At 40.5% G+C, this 18430-nt stretch overlaps 1 protein-coding gene across 2 annotated transcripts in view; it reads right to left on the reverse strand.

The window, feature by feature from the left end:
* Nucleotides 1-18430, reverse strand: part of etv4 (ETS variant transcription factor 4) — a 92817-nt gene that overhangs the window by 59340 nt on the left and 15047 nt on the right. For both annotated transcript variants that reach the window (XR_010958009.1, XM_067968940.1), the window contains exons 2-5: nucleotides 15991-16103; nucleotides 15565-15652; nucleotides 15387-15434; nucleotides 10462-10515 (exon numbers count right to left, since the gene is read on the reverse strand). Coding sequence is in view for 1 of the 2 variants with exons in the window: in XM_067968940.1 (XP_067825041.1) it covers nucleotides 10462-10515; nucleotides 15387-15434; nucleotides 15565-15652; nucleotides 15991-16047 (247 nt within the window). In the remaining variant the exon portion in view is untranslated. The remainder of the gene's footprint in view (nucleotides 1-10461; nucleotides 10516-15386; nucleotides 15435-15564; nucleotides 15653-15990; nucleotides 16104-18430) is intronic.

Consider the following 18430-nt stretch of genomic DNA (forward strand, 5'->3'; position numbering starts at 1 on the left):
GAGGGGGCAAACAGTAAAAAGGAATACGCAGTAAACGGGAATATATTAAGAGGGGTAGAGGAAGTGAGAGACCTTGGAGCACATGTGCACAGGTCCCTGAAGGTGGCAGTACAGGTAGATAAGGTTGTGAAGAAGGCATACGGAATGCTCTCCGTTATTAGCCGAGGTATAGAATACAAAAGCAGGGATGTAATGATGGAACTGTATAAAACGCTGGTAAGGCCACAGCTGGAGTATTGTGCGCAGTTCTGGTCACCACATTACAGGAAGGACGTAATTGCTTTGGAGAGAGTGCAGAGAAGATTTACAAGAATGTTGCCAGGGCTTGAAAATTGCAGCTACGGGGAGAGATTGGATAGGCTGGGGTTGTTTTCCTTGGAGCAGAGGAGACTGAGGGAAGCATTGACTGAGGTGTACAGGAACCTGTTTCCCCTAGCGGAGAGTTCAAGAACTAGAGGACATAGATTTAAGTTGATTGGCAGAAGGATTAGAGGGGACATGAGGAAAAACTTTTTTTACCCAGAGGGTGGTGGGTGTATGGAATTCGATGCCCGAATTAGTGGTAGAGGCAGGGACCCTCAACTCTTAAAAAGTACCTGGACCTGCACCTGAAGTGCTGTAAGCTGCAGGGCTATGGACCGGGTGCTGGAAGGTGGGATTAGAATGGGCACCTGGCTGTTCTTTGAGCCAGTGCGGACACGATGGGCCAAATGGCCCCCTTCTGTGCTGTATCTTTTCTATGGTTCTAATTAATCGGGCCCTAGAACTGTGCATTAAATCCTTGTACAGGGTTTTATCAGAAACACAAACATTTACAAAGGAGTCTGGATAAGCATCATACCTGATCCCAGAACGCCCATTGCATTAAAAACTCTCAACCAAGCATAACCTTTCTTGTCCGATTAGTTATTACTTTCCAGAGGTTGTACAGTATTTGACATTGTAATATTCCCAGTTAATATGGCATATTATACACCACAAAAGTTCAACCCCATTATAATCTCTGATTAAAGAGTGATGTTTAAATCTCTTATGTGCATTCACAATATGACTTGGATGGATAATACTTTCATCATGCTTGGCAATTAACTTCATCCTTACTTTTAAATGACTGTCATATTTTGCGAGTGGGTGCAGAAATACTAATGTAATATGGGGTTAGCTGCCTGAAATTATATGACTTATAAAAGTGTCTGAGAATATTGGACTTATTTTTAGCAGCTAGGTGCTGTCAGAAATAATTTGCCTCCAGCGAAGTAAGAAAGGAACCTTGTGTTGTAAACCGGTTGTCTCTCTCTGCAGCACCACTTATCTCTCCCACCCTTTAACCAGTTCCATGCTGGATCTCAGGCATTTGTTTTTCTTTCTTGCCGTTTGTTGATGTTGAGCTACTGTTCGACACGTTCCAGCATGATCAAACTTGACCGACGAAAAGCCTGCCACCTGATAGGCAATCCTTCGCGTCTCTAGATGTCAATCTCTCTTTTATCTTTAAATTGGTAGAACTGTGCTCATTGCTTCTTTGAGCTTGCCTTTCTTCCAGCTCCTAAGCCCCAAATCTGATGCCCTTCCTGCTGTTCCTTCTCCTGTATCATCTCTTGTGCCGACTTCAAAACTCACTGCACTGTTTACTAATTGAATTCCTTTTTTTTCCCCCGGACCTCAGATCTGTGGACGCCCTCACCTTCTTCAATTTTCCTTCTTCCTTCAACCAACAGCTTTCAAAAGCCAAGCTTGGCATCACTTAACCACACTTCCTGATTTATGTAGTCTTCTTTCCTATTCTTTTCAAATTTGGTGGTGTCCTGAACTTTGTTCCTACGCCTCAATTTCTCAATAATTTAAAAAAGGCTGACTCAACAATAACAACTTGCACTCATATAGTGCCTTTAATGTGATGAAATAGCCAAAGTTCTTTAGAGACTAAACTGGAACCCAAGCAGTGATTAGAGAAGTGCTAGGGGAGGCAACTAAACGCATGGTTGAAGATGTAGGTTTTGAGGAGGCTTCTGAAGGAGGGAAGAGAGATAGCAAGGTGAAGGGATAAAGCGGTTTGGGAAAGGCATTCCAGAGTTTAAGGCCAAGATGGCTAAAGGCTCTGACTGAGTGTGGAGTGCAGAGAGGAGGGGAAGGATACAAAGGCAGTCAGAGTTGGACGATCAGAAGGTGAGCGCTGGCATATAGGGCTGGAGGAGGCTACAGAGGTAGGGAGACCATTTATAGTAGTAAATGGGAATTGATAATGCAGAGAGTTCAATTTATGCCGCTGAGTCATACAAAGAGAGAAGATCCCTGATTTGATCCATGATCTGAGATAAGTTAGCTATGCTTCTGTATTAAGGCAGATTTCAATATTGGTGTAAGAATATGCTAGAGGACACACATTGCAATTTCAACTGATGTAGTGATTTTCCAATTGGTCTCTTGGTTCCCAGGGTATAGTGAGTACAGGAGCAGGGATGTCTTACTGCAGTTGTACGGGGCCTTGGTGAGACCACATCTGGAGTATTGTGTGTAGTTTTGGTCTCCTTATCTGAGGAAGGATATCCTTGCCATGGAGGGAGTGCAATGGAGATTTACCAGACTGATTCCTGGGATGGCAGGACTGACGTATAAGGAGAGATTGGGTCGACTAGAGTTTAGAAGAATGAGAGGTGATCTCATCGAAACATGTAAAATTCTAACAGAACTAGACAGACTAGATGCAGGGAGGATGTTCCCAATGGCTGGGGAGTCCAGAACCAGGGGTCACAGCCTCAGGATATGGGGTATGCCATTTAGAACCGAGATGAGGAGAAATTTCTTCACTCAGAGGGTGGTGAACCTGTGGAATTCTCTATCACAGAAGGCAGTGGAGGCCAAGTCATTAAATATATTCAAGAAGGAGATAGATATATTTCTTAATGCTAAAGGGATCAAGGGATATGGGGAAAAAGCGGGAACAGGGTACTGAGTTAGACGATCAGCCATGATCATTTGAATGGCGGAGCAGGCCCGAAGGGCCGAATGGCCTGCTCTTGCTCCTATTTTCTATGTTTCTATGTGTTAGGTGCATCACCAATTTTCCATCATCTTCTTACACTCAAAATAAGCACCAGTAATGTCTGCTTTAACCTTTAATTAACTCATTTAGAAAAATACTGGTTTATAATTGCACTAATTGGGGAGTTAGCCCGTTACTTCATCACTCATCTCTCATAAGGACAATTTAAAAACATGTACTTTAATTCTGCTGATTAATGTTTAATGTGGTGTTAAATTGTCCAATTTAGACAAGCAATTAATGGACTTGGTTAAAAAAGAGCCATCTAATGTTAAAAAGTATGTGGGCTGCAAAAACTGCACACTTAAATGAAAAAGACTCATTAAAAACTCAAGTGAAAAATAAATAGAATTAAATTGGGAGGGACGAGAGACTAATGTTTCATATCCACCGTTGGAAGGAAGTGATTAACAAGTTGTCAAGTTTATTGGTATTAAAAGAAGGGGAAAAAAGCTTCAAAAGTTGGCACGGTGAAATAAAAACAAAGAATGCTGCAAATATACAACTGGTCTGTCAGCATCAATAAAGGAGAAAGACAACACATTGTGGGACCGGAAAGATAAAAGAAAAGTATGAGCTTTAGCAGGAACTTCTCCCCACTTTTTTTCCCACCCATTGGTATTAAAGTGCTTACTTCTCTCTCATTTTTCAGTTCTAATGAAGGGTTACACCCAAAATGCTCAGTTGTCTTTCTCTTTACAGATGCTGATGGACCTGCTCTATGTTTGTAGCCTCTTCCATTTTAGTCATTAGTACAATTAGGCTAATGTCTATTAGCTTAATAACAGTGATATAAAATTGAAATTGCCATTTGGTTATAAAGTAATTAAAAATGCAATGTTGTGTAGAACAGCACAGTCCCTGTATAGCAGACATAGACATTTGGGCAAACATAATAAACTACATCCACCCAAACAAATGCTTTAAAGAGAATGTATACATTGTTGGTTGGTCCAAAAGACTTTTGTCCGGGTATACAATGACATATGCATTATTCTTGGGGGTATCTTGTCTTGTTGCCGACAAAGAGAAAGGATTTACCTATGCTCCCAAATATTAAACTGGAAAAGAGGAGCACAAATCTTTCGAAAAGACAGCCTCCAGGAACCTTCTTCCCCCAAAAGATTACAAATTCTAGTTACTGTACTGCACTGACCAAGAGCATTTACTGTACTGTTGCTTCATATTTGACTAAAGGCTTCATTAAAAGGTGCCACCTTTGGCAGAGATACTACAATATTGAGTGGTAAAAAAAAATCAGGAAATGTACAACACATTGAATTATAGGACCTTGTAACTGAATTTAAGGCATAATTAATTGCAACACGAAGTATATATCAATACAGGATATATATCTCACAAAGTGGAAGCTGTTTCCCCATGTCAGGAGCATCATTAGAAACAACCATGTCATCTAAAGGAGCTGGAACTCTTGACAAGCAAAGGCACTGAAACTCCTCAAGGAGGGCTTTTGGTGTATGCCTCTGATGAAAGGTATTGACAGGGGCAAAATTAAATTGGATAAGTCAAGAGGAGGAACTTAGTGGATTTAATACAAGTAAAAAAATGATAATGGAAAAAATAATGGGACTCAGGTTAGACAAATCTCTAGGACGTGATGATTTCCACCCCAGGATGGTTAAAAGAAAAAGGTAAAGAAATTGCAGATGCATTCGTCATAATTTTCCAAAGCTCTCTAGCTTCAGAAATCATGCATTTGTATTGGAAAATTGCAAATGTGACTCCATTATTTAAGAATGGAGGGAGATAGAAACCGGGTAATTACATACCTGTCAGTTTAACTAAAGTTACTGGAATCTATCATCAAAGACAGAATGACTGAGCACTTGGGCACATATCAGCTGATCATGCACATACAAAACAACAACTTGTTTTTCTAAAGCACTCGGAAACATTACAAAGCACTCTATAAAGTGCTGGATAGCGAGTGGACACTGACCAGGAGGGTGAGGAGGGGGCAAAAGTGCATTTGAAGAGAAGGGTCTTGAAGAAAGAGAGGGAGAGGGGGAACAAAACAAGGTGGCGATGCTGAGGGAGGTTCAGAGGGCCAGGACACATGGCTGGAGCGGCCATTACTAACAGGGTGGAGCTTGAAAACCGCAATGTTTTAGCCTCAGCTCTTTAAACTTCATTGTCTAGCGTACTATTTGTCCTAAATCCATCAAGGTGCAGCCTTTTCTAACTCTACAGGCTCAGGAAGTTTAAAGAGCTGCTGGTGAGCTGTAATTGAATTTGCATTATTCACTTAGAGAAATAACTTGTATTTATATAGCGTCTTTCACAATCTCAGGATATCCCAAAGCACTTTACAGCCAATGAAGTGCTTTTGAAGTGTAATTACTGTTGTAATGCAGCAGCCAATTTGTGCACTGCAAGGCAGCAGCAATGAGACAAATGACCAGATAATCTGTTTTTAATGGTGTTATTGAGGGATAAATGTTGGCAACAGTGTTACCCTGAGCCACGGCTGACACACTTAAGATAAAAAGCTGGGGTTGCATGAAAGGAATTTGCAGACTACATTTGGCCCACACGCAGCATGCTGGACACTCCCACCTTAGGGAGTAAATGCATAGCCTGATGTGATACAGATCAGGAAGATCTTCAGTTCAGTCCCCCTGGTGTGGGCTGAGTTAACAGATCTGAGCAAAGGGTGGCAGTAATACTTTACTGTCAGTGTCCCTGTGCTAGGGAAGGAAAAATCAGCCAGGTTCCTGCTCCAGCCACCTTTTCATATGTGTGGAATGTCAAGTGAGGAAATGATTTGAGTTCAAATTTGAGGTTCTCATACTCAAAATCTACCAATGCTATCTAGGCTGGCACTAAGAATGACTAGTTGGGCAAGGTATCAGAGGCCTGCTAGTGCTGGTGGAACCATATTCCAGTATGCATCACTGCAGGAGAGAGGAGGAAATTGGGAAGAGGATAAACAAAAGCAGTCTTCAACAGTGATCAGCACAGTGGTCCCTGGTAGTTATTTAAACACTAATGTTTCTGCAGTAACTAAGACCACTTTGGCCCATTTACCAATTGCTGTTTAAATACAATGTTAATCTGGGTTATTGATAAACCTGTTGGTTTTTTCAAAAATAAAATTGGCTGCTCAGATGGGTGGCTGTTTAATTAAGGCGACCAGAAGATGAGATTTTTTTAGGTTTTATTCTGTTCATTTTTCACTGGAGAAGATATTTAGATTTATTGCTGCAATTAATTCACTGGTTTTCCTAAACCTCATTGGTGCTGACTCAGAGATTATTGGTTGACTGAATAAAAAGCAGTTTAGGAGAACAATCCTGAAAAAGAATTATTTTCTAATCAAATGGATTGCTTCTTTTAATAATGTAAACAGCCAACATTACAGAGACTGCAGCAGACATTATGAAATCGCATGTTTGACATGGCTCGCAGCCCCAGGAAGTGGGGAGTGCATTGTTAGCGACATGCATAATTAGATACAGAGCTGAATATAAAACCTTGTACCATTACTCAAATAACTCATCCCCCATGTGCAAAGTCTCCCTATTGTACCGTGCCGAAACAAAGCGTCATTGTAACCTGAAGCAAACATTGGTTTTGTCCACCTTACATCTGAATCAATGGGCCTTGCATCCTCACACCCCAGACTTACACATTAGGATGTTGACGTAGGGCTGCAAGCCAGCACCGTGTAAATAAGTGGGCACCTTTCTGAATTTTTTTTCCCCCCCTGCAGTATTTACATAGCAATGCATCTGGAACCCAGTACTGAAGTTTTGAATGAATTAAGATGTTGAGTTAAAAATGTAAAGCTACATTGACAGTGAGGATTTAACGTGGAATTAGAGTTGCTTCTATTACTGCTGTATTTAAACGCCATTCAGGCTCAATCCTTAGTCAAAAGCACCATTCAGAATCCGGCAGGAAATTATGCTTAGGCTATAAGTAGAATTGAGAACTGAATCAAACTCGGTCAGCTTTTTTTCTGTTGGGGAGCTCAAGAAAACAAAGCTAAACCTAAACTATTGCTGATTTATTTGGGAGTTTACTACTGTGTTGGGCCTGTTTGGAGAGTGAATGTCCTGTCTAGAACACAATTGGAGTGCAGACTATTTGCAAATACACCTGGATTTGACAGGACTTTAAAATTAAGTTTTCTTTCAGGGTTGTAGTGGTGTTTGTGGAACACCCTGCACAGGCACATAGTGGAGAAATTAGGGAAATTTTTCTTAAACAGGAAACGGCCAGATTGGTTTAAGTTTAACCAACCAAACCGCAGCTGGCTCACACAGCTAAATGCAGACAGAATGCAAGGATTTTGTCAATTTTTGTTGTGAAAATTACAGTGAACAGCACAGATATGACATTTTTGAATATAGATCACAACAATATCATGTCACTGGTGGTTTTTCTCCATTGGATATGACTTAACAGTAAAAAGGCACAGTTCACAACTCTAGCTCCACTTTACATAGGCCTGGCATCACATTTAAACCAAAGTGAAACCCAAGGCAGGGAAGGAAACTTTCAGTTCCAATTTATATGCCGAATTCATGCTTTGCATTTACACTACCCATTAATCTCATCTAAGCCTCAACTACTTTGGCACAAGGTGGCAAGATCCATTCCCAAATCCTTTCCATTTCCTACTATAAACAAGCTGATCTACCAATTCTGGGTTTGCACTGCAATTAGTGATACCCACCTCACTGGTATTAATTCAGATAAATGATCGTATAAACTTGCAGCCAGACGCACAAGCTGAATTCCAATCCTTCTTGTTCCTTCTCCAAGTATTGGTTAATGACAATATTATTTTTTCAGTAATAAAATTGCATCTTATCCGTATGCAATGTTTAAAAGAAAATACAAGTACATAGTAAAGTTCCCAAGGCAGGTCTGATGAATCCACCCATGCAGATTTGAGTTAAGATCTGGTGATGACTTAATGAATTTCGCCAGTAAATAGCTGAGCCAGATTGACTAGGAAGGTCCCAGATTTAATCCCCAGTCTGTACTGAGTTAGCTGATCTCCCCTAGGGTAGCAGTAGAGCTGCTAAAATTAGTACCTCAGGGTCATGAAGGGAAAAATCAGCCCTGATCACCACCCAACAACCCCTGCTGAAAGTGCATATTTGTGGGTGTTGGGTTAGGATAGGATTAGCATCTAGTGTAATATTCCCTGCAGCCGAATAATCTGCCACTCACTGTGAAGGCTCATACAAGTATAATAGCCACTTGGGTAAGGTGCAAGAGGATGCCTGGTGCTTGCAGAACTGTACCAGCGAGGAGCTTTCAGGAGAGGAAATTGGTGAGGAAAATAAACTAGTGTCACAAGATCAGGGTCTCACGAGCTCAGTCACCATAACTTGTCAAAAAATATATCTCTGATGTCTATGTTTACAAATGGACAATCAGGTGTACCAAACTGGATTTGGCTACAAGTTTGAAAAGCAGTGTTATTAAGAGTAAAAATTGCTGGTTGGAGGTTTGGAGCTCCCATTGTTTTGGCAGACTGTTTAGCTTCTTACGTACTAATGTGAGACCGTGCTAGCAGCTCCCATGCAGCTGAGCACAACCTGACTTAAACCTGCTGAATTCACTAAGGCCGGCCACCAGGCAGACCCAATAAAAGTGGATTCTGGCAAGTTTACTTTGGGTTGCAGCAAGCTGCGCAGGGCGAGGCCTGTGTGTTGGGAACTGGTGGCACTAGCATGGTCTGGCATGGTAAACCACCAGCTTTTAATAGCAGACCTTATCTGGCTACTGCACAAATATTTCTCCAGCAAGGATCGTGGAATGTTACCTCTAATACTCGCCTCTAAAACAACCCAACCCCATTAAAAAAATTTATGCAGGCTAGTCCCAATGGAGCACCAGCATGCTGCATGTATCATGGAGTGAGGTCACAGGCCCAAAGCTCTGCTTCACTGAATTCCCAATCTCAGCGATCACATCACATGGAAACACTCAAGGGAGGCCGGGCACTTTCCTACTGGAAACAGGGTAGCAAAACAGAGGGTTGTTCCCAGGACGATTTTGCAAACTTCTTGGTTGATTCAGGCCATCACTGATGGACAGTTGCCTGGGCTGCAGTTAGTGAACAGTGCAGGATGGCCAGGGAGAGAGGGATAGAGAGTGTAAATAGAGAAAACACATAATTTTTTAACAAAAAGTAAAATTACAGTAAGGTGATTTGAACCAAAACAGCTTTAAATTAATAAAATGCTTTCTTTCCAGATTGGCTATGGAATTGTGATTAAGTTAGCACACAAACCAGTGCCAAGTCTCAGTTATAAACAATTTTACAACACCAAGTTATAGTCCAGCAATTTTATTTTAAATTCACAAGCTTTCGGAGGCTTCCTCCTTCGTCAGGTGAACGACTATAACTTGGTGTTGTAAAATTGTTTACAATTGTCAACCCCAGTCCATCACCGGCATCTCCACATCAAGTCTCAGTTAGTGTTGGTGCTCTAAGACATTGAAAAAAAATCAATTCAATTCTAGAAAACTAATCTGTCAATATAGAAAACCTCTTGCTGTACAGAGGGTGAGCTGTGAGGGAAAAATATAATCCATCTGACTGTGCTTTTTAGCTTTTACAAACAACACACATGATGCAACAAGTCATTTCTCACTTGTAGATCTGTCAACCATTCATCACCAGTAAAACAAACTAATGACCATATATGGAAGCACTTCCTGCTGGTAATGACCTGTTGCAGCCAGCTCGTACTGTTACAGATTACAACCAACCCATTCATAAAATGCGAAGGGCTGCCTGCTTTCACTTCATGGGTCAGTGATGGGGGAGGGGCACTGGTGGTATGGCATATCACATGACAAAAATACCTCCTGATGGGAGAAAACAACTGATTGAGCAGATGTGGACTGGTCGGATTTTTGTTATTTGTGATGCATTTACACTGCAGAACGGCTGCAGGGTTCAATTCTCCAACACTAGCTGAAAGTTCCTGGTGCTGTAGAAACTCTCATTTATAGGTGATTTTTTATAACATAGGAGTGCAGCCTCAATTGTGTACATAAGCCAAGTTTCTTATCCCAACAGCATCTAAACTCACAAAAATGTAGGTTTTATGATGTAGGAGCAACCAAGATGGATGCAGAGGTGGAGGAGGGAAGCATGTCCCCTTCTCCCAATTTTATTGGCATGAATTATATTCCCCTCTTCCTTCCATTCCAAATCCCCAAATTATCCTGATTTCTGCACCCCCCCGCCATACACATGGTTGTATCCATGGTCTAAAGTCGTGATAAGGGAAGGAGTTTTAGTAATGTAAATGCAGGGAAGTGTTTTCTCTCTGTGGAGCCCAATTCTCAAACACTCATTTCCTGAAGAGATGTTTCCAAGTCACCAAATACAGTCAATGGCAAAAAGTGAAAAGAAAATTACTCACGGCTTTCACAGTGATAATCCGGCACAAACTGCTCATCGCTGTCTGGCACCTGAGCTGAAATATGGAGAATAAGAAAATTTTAGAACTGTAGAAACTTTGCTCCTTTTTTCCCCAAACAGCCCTCTGGTTAGACAGGAAATTTATTCTATAGGACTGCAGTACAACTGGGACCCGGCCCAATAGTACTGCGGTGACTCTTGTTCGGATCTGATTCTACAGGTGTATAGCACCCAAATGGCCATTCTAGACAGGCTATTCGACAATGGGGATAATCACTACTAAGCTTGACCTTGCCCTCGGCCAATATTTGCACACACACGCTTTCCACTAGTGATCAGGAGAGGGAACCCTTTGTTGACTCACTCTTGTCCCTCAAGAGTGGCTGATTACAATGGCTTTGGCAGAGATCAGCTAACAGCGCAGACCAAGGATCGTACTGGATTTTCCTGGTTGGTACGGCTTAGTAGGATAATAAGTGGTGCATTTAATCATTGAAGGAGTGGTGGATGTCTTTCTAATGCTGTTTAAAGAACACAATTCACATCACAAACTAGCAGCAGCCATGAACACAGCAAAACCTGGTTGTTACTAGGTTTGCAATATAAATTGCAGCTCCTGATCAACAGCTAGAAACTAAATAGATGCAGAACTCCAGTGTTTTTTGTAGAGATGCTGCCCGACAGGACCTAGCAATGAAATGAGCATTGCACAAGCTCGCTGGCAAGGCATCAGTTTGCCAGCAGCTATATAGTGGCACATCCAGTAACAAACTAGTTACATAGCCAGGAGTTTGGGAAAAGAGAGACTGTAAGAGAAAAGGCAGCCAATACTTTACATGGAACATGCCCCCTTCCCTACAGCAACTTTCTACTTAATAATATTAATACTATCCACTTGCGGCTATATGGGACTAAATGAAGAGATATCCTTTAAACCATATGGAGCATTGAGTTCTGGGAATGCCTCGATTTTAAAATTCTCACCCTTGTTTCAAATTCCTCCATGGCCTCGCCCTTCCTTATCTCTGTAACCTCCTCCAGCCCTACAACTCTCCTAGATTTCTGCGGTCCTCCAATTCTTGCCTCTTGTGCATCCCCAATTTTAAATTGGTGGCCATGCCTTCAGCTGCCTCGGCCCTAAGCTCTGGAATTCCCTCCCTAAACCTCTCCACCTCTCTCTCCTCCTTTCACCTGACGAAGGAGATAATCTCCGAAAGCTTGTGATTTTAAAATAAAATTGTTGGACTATAACCAGGTGTTGTAAGATTCCTTACATTTGTCCACCCCAGTCCATCACTGGCATCTCCACATCATTCTCCTTTAAGACGCTTCTTAAAACGTACCTCTTTGACCAAGCATTTGGTCACCTGTCCTAATACCTCCTTATGCGGCTCGGTGTCAAATTTTGTTTGATAACGCTCCTGTGAAGCGCCTTGGAACGTTTTACTATGTTAAAGGTGCTATATAAATGCAAGTTGTTGTTGTTGAATGCAGAAATCAAGACTCCATTTCAGCTTTTTACAGGTGCTGAGCCAGTGGACATATTTAAACGTAGCCCTAGAATAAGTATTTAAGTTATAGGCAATTTTCTCTCACCCCATCACACAAAGTTATAACACAGCAGCAGTCACTGTTTAGAAATACTTGCTGCAAAGTTATTGTTTAAAATGACAGCATACAAGATACTGATTTCTAATTGATGAAATATTTAGCTCAGTGGTGAGTGTTAATATTTGGACACATCTTTGGTTTCACCAGCCATATATGTAACATGAATGTCACACCCAATGATTTGCCTTTATGTCTTCATTCAGTATTGAAACAGCAATGCTTTTTTCTGAGGACTAGAAGATTTCCTAGCGCTTAGCATAAAGGGCCATGTTATAGGTGATTCCACTCATTAATGCAGTACAGAGGCAAACTGCACAGGGATGAGTGCACACCAGTAATGGAGTCTACCTGATATTCATCCCATTTTAATTAACAACAGGAAAATCTGCCCTTTGATTTTGAAATATCTTAACATTCACTAAATGGAAATAAGAATATGGGCAAAATTTTCTGAGATCCACAGTGCTGGTGGGGCCTCGCACACAATAAGCAGTTCATCAGATAATTGTGGATGCACTGCTTGTGATTTTCCATCCATTGAAAATCATGAAGAAATGAGATCTGTGCTTTTCAGCATTTCTCAAATGCTATTTCAGATGAAGTGGAGTTCTGCAGGTCTGAGGAAATTTGATACTCAGAGGATTGGCAAACTATTTTATTTAAAATTCAGTGAAGATGCCAATGCACTAGGGCCTGTTTGGGATCATCTGTGCTAACTTCCTTCTTAAAGCAATAATCCCTTTCTAATGGTCTGAGCTTCAGCCATTAATGAGTGGAATCACCTATAACATGTCCCTGTTCAATCTAATGAAATTGCTTTTTCTAAGTTTATAATAATATTACAAATAAACATCTGAAATTGCAGTATACACATAGGAAATACTTGAATAAATATTAATAGTCTTGTTCTCACTTTTTACCAAATGTTAATCGTTCAGTGAAAATACCTCCATTTAATAGGAATTATTGTCCAGCTGCACTTTAGCCAATGGTAATATCATATGTAAACTTTTTTATGCTGACCCAAACTGAATACAAACACACGCAAACAAAATCTTTAGATATACAAGAAATGATAGAAGCAATCAGTTTTATACTGCAGGACCATGTACGATCCTTTCAATAAATAAAACCAGCCCGCTTAAATAAAATGCTGAAAAGGAGCTGAGGAGAGAGAAAACCTGGGAATTACAGAAATTTTTAAAAAACATATGCCAAAAATCTGAACTAAAAACTGACAATACTGAAGTAAAGAACAAATCTACCAGCACTGGAAAAAAAGACAGATTAACAGTTTAGTTAGAATTCCTCATCTCCAGCTATGGCTTCAGACAACGAAAGACCTGCTATGTATTTCCAGCGTTTTCTGTTAATTAAGGAGTTTCCTAGGTCATTACATATAGCACAGTGAAATAAGATGTACATCTCTAAACAGAAGCCGAGCACCATAGGAGCCCAACAAGGCACGAATCAGGATCCAAATCTAGTTTAAATATATTTTCTCCCCTCTGGTGCTGAAAACACTGGCTCTTGTCCGGATTTATTTCCACAGGTGCTGGCAATTTTTTAGTGCCTCGCCCATTCTTTATCTGTGAGCCAAGACAACGAGCATCGGCAAGCTATTTGCCCATGGACAGCATCAGAGCCAAACTCGAACATGTCTTCACCTGACGTCCAAAGGCACACTTTCCAGCAGGAGTTACTGGATAGACGGACTTTCTCCCTTCCCTAGGGCACTGAGGCCAACTGTCATAGAATCTTACAGCACAGGAAGAGATCATTTGGTTCCTTATAAGGGACCCATGCTGTCTCCTTGGGAGACCTACTTCGTCCCACTCCCCTGACCTTACCCCATAGGCTTTTAAATTTTTTCTTTTTCAATTGTTTTCAACTTAATTTTCAAATGGCTATAACTCGGCACAGATTTGGAAGATTAATTATTCAATCCACATCAGGGATTTTTTTTTCTTTTAAATGTGACTGTTTCTTTGGCAGAGAAAATCAACAAGGCTTAGCCTTAGTACTGTATAAATAGACCACCTTATTTTCAATCTTTGTCACAGGGTGGGCAAATGTGCATAAAAAATTTCTTATAAAAAAAACAGAAGCAAACTTGAAAATTACCAGCAGAATTCATTACAAATATTCAGTGAAAGAGTTGCAAATAGGGACTGACCCGGCAATTTGTTTTCTTCCCTTTTTGAAAGGTCCTGATCCTCATGCAATCCTTTAAGTAATTCATCCAGAGGAAAGTTATACGGAAATAAATGTTAAGGGACACCTAGGTCTGAAAAGTTATTGGATTAGGAGTTAAACTCCTTCAAGGCGGGAAATGTTGGCTTTCATGGATTGTCTGAACTTATATTTCGTGTAGCTTTTGATTTTTTTTTTGACGGTTTCCAATTACAACCCAGGCAAAGCAACAATAAAAGGGGCACTTGTTCATTTAAACATCCCAACCTTCGCATCCAGACCGTTCCTACCCAAGTAGAAAATGAACTCATAGCGATCTGGCAAATTGGACCGTCTCATCCCTCACCCACCCACACACACAAACATTCTTTTAAGAACTTGTGTATACACAAACGCACACTTCCAACGATTTCAGGAATTCTCTGCAATTCCTGTGCACACAAATCTAACCATAGGGGGATAAAAAAAAAATCATTGACTTGCGTGGTGTCGGAAAAGGGACCCAGATTTAACTCACGTGTTTTCCACAAGTGTAACCATCCATCCATCACCCCCCTCCCCAAAAAAAAACTTCGCATATGTTTCCCATTAGTCGCAAACAGTGTGTTTGTGTTTTGAAATTCGTGGGCATGAAATCTTGGCACCAGAAAAGTCGATTTCAAGAGTCCTTTGGAAGACGCTAAGGATTAAAATGTTGTCAGTTTGAGAGACTTTGTGCAATTACTTTGTTACTTTACTTTGTTCCATTATTTCAGCAGCCAAGAATCTTAACTAACCGTGAAAATCAAAGTTTGTTGTAACTATCAAAATAGGGAAATGTTTCCTTATGGTGGCTTGTAAAATGCACGGGCAAGTACAGAGCAGGGCGGCCGAAGCACAAACCTGCTGGAACAGGGCGTATGGATGTTTTGAAAGGTGTCATTAACTACCGGGAAAATTATTAAAAATTGGCAACGAGTAGAAAGATGAAAAGGAGGGAGAACAGAAAGGATAGCGAGTAATTAAGCAAATAAAAGCTAAAGAAAACAATATTCACAGGTATCAGATTTTAGCTATAAATAAGGAATGGGAGGATAAAGGATGAAAAAACCACTAACATTCTTGATTTTAAAAAAAACTCACCTTCTGCAAGCCAAGTCTCTTGAAGTTGGCTTAAATCCTGGAAGAGATCTGAAAAAAGGAAGAATTTTTTTTTAAAATGAAATATTAGCAGGATTATGTTTAAAAATTCAGCTTTCCCGGTGTATTTTTGCTGCGCGTTAACTATTTTTAATATTAGTGCAAACGCTGATATTGTTACCTTCTGAATCCTGAGTTAATTCTTTGGTGATGTATCTTCTCTTTCTGGTAATCGCCGCTCGCTCAAACGTCCCAGTGTCGTGCACTTTCTGCAGGTTAAATAGCCAAGGAGTGTTTACCGGCTCAGCGAACTTTACCTGTCATTCACATTCATTGATGCAACTCACGGATTCAAATAGTAAGGCTTTAAATACGGTTAACACCCCCCGTCGTTTCTTGCTGACTCTTGTTAGTTTCAAAACCTTTGCTTCCATCGATCTACAACTTTCTATAATTTCTCAGTGATCTTACAGATTTAATCTTCCCCAGACACACACACATTCAGCAAGATCGCACGATTCGTTTTTTTTTTACCATTCAGACTTTTGGCTCCATTATTTTCAAAGCTCAACAGTAGCACTAAATTTCTCAGAATGACTGTACTCACATTTGGAAATGTGTAAGGCACTTGCTGATCCAAATAACCATCCATCCTGTGTTCCATTGTTAACCGTTTATGAGCATTTAGACTGGATTTGACAACAACAAGCTTCGATCAGCCTGCGGGGGGGGGGGGGGGGGGGAGAGGGGGGAGGAAGATCATGAATGAACGAGCGGAGCATGCATAAATAATAAGCTTCATTCACAAAAAAAATCCAAGAGAGCCTGCAGGCAACGAACGGCTGGTCTCCCAGAGAAACAGTCTCTTAAAGCAAGGATGTACCCATTTCAAGGCGGGCTTGTCCCACTAAGCATTCGACACATTTTCGTTGCGTTTTAATCTGAATATATAGTGAATCATCTCTAGGGCTCTTTAGATTATGCAGCCTGAGCAACTGATGGAAATGATCAATTTTCAGATGTTAGCTGTTCAGAAAGTGTACCTTTTTAGAAACTATTTGAAAGAACGTTCAATAGAGACCCTGTTAAGAATGCAAATACATTGGTATATCCATGGACTGCATTATAGTAAAATCACAGTAACAATATATGGCAGCTTGCCCGTGGTAACACTCTCGCAACTGAGTCAGAAGGCTATGGGTTCAAGCCCCAAACCAGGGACTTCAGCACATAATCTAGGCTGACAAGGAGGCAGTTCTGCATTCTCAAGGTGCCATCTTTCCATCAAGACATTAAACAGAGGACATAAAATGTTCCAAGGGAGATCTTCTAACGTCCTGTCCAACATTTATCTTTCAAACAACAATTCTAAAAACAGAATTAGCTGGTCATTTATCTCATTGCTGTTTGTGGGATCTTGCTGTGTGCAGTTTGGCTGTCACATTTGTATACAAAACAACAGTGATCAGACCTCAAAAGCTGCAAAGCATTTTAGGACATCCTGTGGATGTGAAAGGTGGTATATCAATGTAAGTTATTTTGTCTATGTTGACACGCATGCAACAGAATTACAGCCTAGGGCATGAAGGGGCTGTACTTGAAATGTTAACTTGTCTGTTCTCTGCACAAGTGCTGACTGACCAGCTAAGTGTTGATGGCATTCTCCACTTTTATTTTAGAGCCTAGAGTTTGGCCTCTGTTGGCCATTGTTGCTCACAATTAAATTTGGGGAATTAGCTAAATGTCTGTGACTGGTTTCAAAGTAAGGCAGTACACTACTTATAAAAAATAATCCTTCATTTTAAAACAAAATCTCCAAAAGTCAACCTATTGGAAAAGTTTAAATTCAATTAAATTTCTGTTAACAGAGAGGGGGAATCATAAAACTCACAACATATGTACCATCAAATGTACAGAAAATTTGATGGGATTAACTTGTAGAAATGGAACAATGGCAACAAATATAGACTCAAGTCTGTGCTGAGTGTTCCCAGCATTTTCTGTTTTTATTATAGACTCAAAGGAGCTTCAATAAGAGTAAAGTGAAATAAACAGGTGATAGGAATGGCTGTTGTACATCTTGATTTGGGCCTCTGAGTATAAGATTTCACGGGAGGACTTTTTAACAATAGACCAGTTTATACCAAATGTATGGGTTGAGTATCACTAGTTTACTTGTGAGGGGTATTTCTTAAACGGGCATTTTCTGTGACTCAATTACACAATACTTCATATGGCACAATGTACATATATTGCCAGTGGCTGCAGCCTTTAAAACTGTCTTTCCTTGCAGCAATACTTTTTGTCTGTTACAATTACTTAATCTTTGGTACAATGTCTATTTCTTGAAGATAAATCTAAATTTTGACCACTACTTGCTACCATATGTACATGGTAGAAAGCTTCCATATTAATCCCACCAAACAATGTATCATTGAGTTATGCAGCCATTTTTACAATGGTTAAATCCCCACAGAATAAATCCATTCAGAGTGTGGTATTAACAAAATACACAACAGAAATCAGTGCTTTATTGAAAAATAAAATCGCCAATGAGTGGGGTCCGCATAACCCACATATCTATGCCCCGCCTTCTGAGTAGTTTATTTTTTGATAAACGAGAGAGTCCTGTTGTGTGTCCCTTATATTCACCAGTGCCATTAACTAGGTCTTAACAGAGAATGAGGGTGAGATGAAAAAACCCCATAATAGCAACATTATATAGGAAGAAAGAACGTGCATTTATATAGCGGATTTCACACCCTCAGAATGTTCCAATGCTTCACAGCCAATGAAGTACTTTTGAAGTGTAGTCACTGTTGTAATGTGGGAAAACCTGCAGCCAATGCACAGCAAGGTCCCACAAACAGCAATGAGATAATGACCAAATAATCTATTTTATTGATGTTGGTTGCAGGATAAATATTGGCCAGGACACTGGTGACCACTCCTCTGCTCTATTTCAAAATAGTGTCATGGGATCTTTTACATCCACCTGAGAGGGAAGGTGGGGCCTTGGTTTAATGTCTCATCCAAAAGACAGCATC

Source organism: Heptranchias perlo, chromosome 30, assembly GCF_035084215.1.
Source record: "Heptranchias perlo isolate sHepPer1 chromosome 30, sHepPer1.hap1, whole genome shotgun sequence".
NCBI classification, from domain to species: domain Eukaryota; kingdom Metazoa; phylum Chordata; class Chondrichthyes; order Hexanchiformes; family Hexanchidae; genus Heptranchias; species Heptranchias perlo.